Genomic DNA, 5,000 nt, shown 5'->3' with positions numbered 1-5,000 from the left:
TGGACTTTGCACCTACAACAATCCGGAGGGTCCTTTTCCTCTTTGGTCCGGAGGACACAACGTCCACAGTTTCCAAAAACTATTTCAAATGTGGACTCATCAGACCACAGAACACTTTCCCACTTTGCATCAGTCCATCTTAGATGAGCTCGGGCCCAGTGAAGCCGGCAGCATTTCTGGGTGTTGTTGATAAACTACACCTATACACTATGGCTTTGCATAGTAGAGTTTTAACTTGCACTTACAGATGTAGCGACAAACTGTAGTTTCTGACAGTGGTTTTCTGAAGTGCCCCTGAGCCCATGTGGTGATATCCTTTACGCACTGATGTCGCTTTTTGATGCAGTACCGCCTGAGGGATGGTAGGTCCGTAATATCATGGCTCACGTGCAGTGATCTCCCCAGATTCTCCAAATCTTTTGATGATATTACGGACCGTAGATGGTGAAATCCCTAAATTCCTTGCAATAGCTGGTTGAGAAATGTTTTTCTTAAGCTGTTGGACGATCTGCATATGTTGACAAAGTGGTGACCCTCGCCCCGTCCTTGTTTGTGAATGACTGATAATAAAATGGAAGCTGCTTTTATACCCAATCACGGCACCCACCTATTCCCAATTAGCCTGTTCACCTGTGGGATGTTCCAAATAAGTGTTTGATGAGCATTCCTCAATTTTCTCAGTCTTTTTTGCCACTTGTGCCAGCTTTTTAGAAACATGTTGCAGGCTTCAAATTCCAAATGAGCTAATATTTGCAAAAAATAACAAAGTTTACCAGTTTGAACATTAAATATCTTGTCTTTGCAGTCTATTCAATTAGATATAAGTTCAAAATGATTATCAAATCATTGTATTCTGTTTTTATTTACCATTTACACAACGTGCCAACTTCACTGGTTTTGTACATGCTCAACTGCAGAGAGTGCCAAGCCTGTAAAGTAAACTTATTCATAATATGGATTGGAAGGAGATATTTCATTGATGTGTTTATCCAAAGCAGGGCCACTATTTTGAGGACAAGTCGAAACATATCTTACCCATTTTCCCCAGACTTTGGAGCATATTAAAAGGAAACAGGTGGAGAAATACCACAAAGCTCCGGAGGAGAAGCGAGAGGAGGTTGAGTGCAACCCTTACACCATCTTCCACCAGGGTATAGAGAACTGCATGCCAATCGTGGGTCTTGCTAGCATCAAGAGAGGTGGAAGGGTCTACCAGGTCAGTGCTGATTTTGATGTTGAGAAAATAAGTTGTATACTACGGATTAAAAAAACTATTTAGTTGTAGATTTGAAAGGGAAAAAAGTGAAGACTTTTGAGAAATGTAGTCTATTTCTGTCGAAATGTGTGTAAAAATGAGTTTTAAATCATTTTTGGAGAAAAGTTTTTAGATTTTGGAAAAAAGTCACTTAAGAAAAACTATTTCTAAAGGTAAAAATCTAATTTTAGGTATTTTATTTTTAAGAAAATAAGTTATGTATTTTCCATAAAGTTTGACATTTTAGGAAAATAAATAAATAAATTTTTTGATTTGTGGAAAAGTAAACTTTTGAGAAAGAAAAAGTACAAATATATTTGTTTTTGTTTTCATTGTGGCTGTAATTCTCCGTCATACACTATATTGCCAAAAGTATTTGGCCACCTACCTTGACTCACATATGACCTTGAAGTGCCATCCCATTCCTTTGGCCCTGCGATGAGGTGGCGACTTGTCCAGGGTGTACCCCGCCTTCCGCCCGATTGTAGCTGAGATAGGCTCCAGCGCCCCCCGCGACCCCGAAGGGAATAAGCGGTAGAAAACGGATGGATGGATGGGTGCCATCCCATTCCTAACCCATAGGGTTCAATATGACGTCGCTCCACCTTTTGCAGCTATTACAGCTTCAACTCTTCTGGGAAGGCTGTCCACAAGGTTGCGGAGTGTGTTTATAGGAATTTTTCCACAATTCTTCCAAAAGCGCATTGGTGAGGTCACACACTGATGTTGGTGGAGAAGGCCTGGCTCTCAGTCTCCGTTCTAATTCATCCCAAGGGTGTTTTATCGGGTTCAGGTCAGGACTCTGTGCAGGCCAGTCAAGTTCATCCACACCAGACTCTGTCATCCATAGGGATGATGTTTGATAAGGAATTATCGAGTTCGAGCCTATTATCGAATCTTCTTATCGAACCGATTCCTTATCGATTCTCTTATCGAGTCCAAATAGGTTGTTGTATATGGAAAAAAACACACAATATTTGGTTTAACAAAAGCTCACTTTTTTAATATAATAAAAAAATAAAATCTAATAAATAAATAAATATTGACTGTTACCCACCTAAAAAAAAAATATATATATATAAATATTGACTGTTGTTACCCAAAGTATATTAAGTGGGATTTTTCAGAGAAACAAATATATACAGTAACACAAAAACAACCTGTCTCTGTGATCACTATAGGTGTATAAATAATAATATAGTGTTAAATAAAATCAGTCCCTTGGGCACAAAACTGGAAATAATACAGCTCTCCAAAAAATGCACTTCTGCTGCTATTGGAACATAACTGTTTGTTATGATGCTTTGACATTTTCGCACTTTATTTCTTTATTGAAAGAAAATTCTATGAAAAGAAAAGTTCTTTGCAAATGTGGTTACAATGCTAAAAAATGAAAAGTTAAAGCTAAAAAAAGAAATACACTTAATATTGAATTAACATTATTTCTTTATAGGGGGGAAAATGTTATGAGCTAGAGAATATAACAACTACACTACCCAGCATGCAACGGGAGTTACGAGCATGCGCGGTAGCCCCGAAAAGTGTGAAAGTAAACGTCAAGAACTCAGCCAACACGCCTCGTCTGCATTATTTATAATTAGACAGACAACATATATACAGTGTGATTTTGTTTCGTTTACAAGGAAAGAAAAACAAAAGTTAAAAAAGGGAGATGTGTTGTGTATATATGTATGTGCTGCGGTTGCTTGAAGAACGTTGCGCCAGCTGCCGTAAAGGAGGTGCGTTGCTAGCCTGGTTGCTATGTTTCCGGTTGGTCGTAAAAGTGTTCGTCATGTGTTTTACCCTGCTAAAATCTCTCAGTAAAGTTATTCGATGGATTATAGCTTTTGTTCTGAACTTTATTACACCTTGGAGCGCTTTTTCCCGTCCATTGTTTTCCTGCTTTCGCTATCTGCGCCTAATGACTGAGCTACGTGACGTCATTTCTTGTGATGTCCCACGGAGCATTTCTGGTCGGGACGGGATTCGAATAAAGAATCAACTCTTTTCCTTTACTATAGTGGTCTCGATAACGGGTACCGGTTCTTAAAAAGGGATTCGAGTCCGAGGACTCGGTTCTTTTCTTATCAAACAACCGGGAAAACCGGTTTCGAGTATCATCCTTAGTCATCCATGTCTTTATGGACCTTGCTTTGTGCACTGGTGCACAGTCATGTTGGAAGAGGACAAACTGTTCCCACTAGGTTGGGAGCATGGAATTGTCCAAAATGTTTTGGTATCCTGGAGCATTCAAAGTTCCTTTCACTGGAACTAAGGGGCCAAGCCCAACTTCTGAAAAACAACCCCACACCATAATTCCTCCTCCACCAAATTTCACACTCGGCACAATGCAGTCCGAAATGTAACGTTCTCCTGGCAACCTCCAAACCCAGACTGGTCCATCAGATTGCCAGATGGAAAAGCGTGATTCGTCACTCCAGAGAAGGCGTCTCCACTGCTCTAGAGTCCAGTGGCGACGTGCTTTGCATTGGACTTGGTGATGTATGGCTTAGATGCAGCTGCTCGGCCATGGAAACCCACTCCATGAAGCTCTCTGCGTACTGTACGTGGGCTAATTGGAAGGTCACATGAAGTTTGGAGCTCTGTAGCAACTGACTGTGCAGAAAGTCTTTGCACTATGCGCTTCAGCACCCGCTGACCCCTCTCTGTCAGTTCACGTGGCCTACCACTTGGTGGCTGAGTTGCTGTTGTTCCCAAACTCTTCCATTTTCTTATATTAAAGCCGACAGTTGACTTTGGAATATTTAGGAGCGAGAAATTTGTTGCACAGGTGGCATCCTATGACCGTTCCACGCTGGAAATCACTGAGAGCGGCCCATTCTTTCACAAATGTTTGTATAAATAGTCTCCATGCCTAAGTGCTTGATTTTATACACCTGTGGCCGGGCCAAGTGATTAGGACACCTGATTCTCATCATTTGGATGGGTGGTCAAATATTTCTGGCAATATAGTGCATCTGTACATAACAGTTGATACACCAAAGCGACCGGCTGTCACTTTACCGTGTATCTACACCCTCTCCTCACCCAGGTGCCTGTGCCGCTGAAAGACAGCAGACGTCGCTTCCTCGCAATGAAGTGGATGATCATGGAGTGCAGAGAGAACAAACACCGCCGCGTGCCCATGTACGAAAAACTCTCCCAAGAGCTGCTGGTGGCCGCCGCCAAGGAGGGCGTGGTGTTCAAGAAGAAGGTCGAGATGCACAAGATGGCCGAATCCAACAGAGCATACGCCCATTACCGCTGGTGGTAGTCAAAGACTGGATGTTGGAAGGTGACAACGTGCTTTTGTAGATAATGAACACAACAAGCTGCAATATGACAGTGCACTAACAAGGGGTATTCGTATATACAGCACACCTTGAATTAGGATTGTTTGCAAAATTAAAACATAATAAAGCAACATTTTTTAAACAAAACTAGGCCTGCATATTGAAGAGGATGTGTTTCCAAAAAATTAGGTGTGTCCAAACTTTTGGCCTGTACTGTGTGTATATATATATATAAAATGTATTGGTATATATTTTGGGAGAAAATATAAAATTGAGAAAAATGGTATATTTGAGGACTTTTATTTATTTTTAAAGAAAACTACATATGGCCGACAGAAATTATATTATTGGGAAAAAAAGTTAAAGTCCTCAATTAACAGCTGCTGAACAAACACAAAAAGACGCTACAGAAATTCAAACCTTTTTAATAAAATATCTCTCAAGACTTCTAT

General features: G+C 40.6%; 1 protein-coding gene across 1 annotated transcript in view; it reads left to right on the top strand.

Moving 5' to 3' along the window:
* mrps7 (mitochondrial ribosomal protein S7) overlaps nt 1–4,695 on the top strand; it is a 7,137-nt gene extending 2,442 nt beyond the window's left edge. Inside the window, exons 4-5 of the mRNA XM_062037295.1 lie at nt 1,049–1,216; nt 4,308–4,695. Coding sequence (XP_061893279.1) covers nt 1,049–1,216; nt 4,308–4,529 — 390 coding nt within the window. The 3' untranslated portion in view covers nt 4,530–4,695. The remainder of the gene's footprint in view (nt 1–1,048; nt 1,217–4,307) is intronic.
* The last annotated feature ends 305 nt before the right edge of the window (nt 4,696–5,000 follow it).

Source organism: Entelurus aequoreus, linkage group LG25, assembly GCF_033978785.1.
Source record: "Entelurus aequoreus isolate RoL-2023_Sb linkage group LG25, RoL_Eaeq_v1.1, whole genome shotgun sequence".
Classification (NCBI taxonomy): Eukaryota; Metazoa; Chordata; class Actinopteri; order Syngnathiformes; family Syngnathidae; genus Entelurus; species Entelurus aequoreus.
Note: the sequence above shows the minus strand (reverse complement) of the source record. Positions and strands in the feature narration are given on the sequence as shown.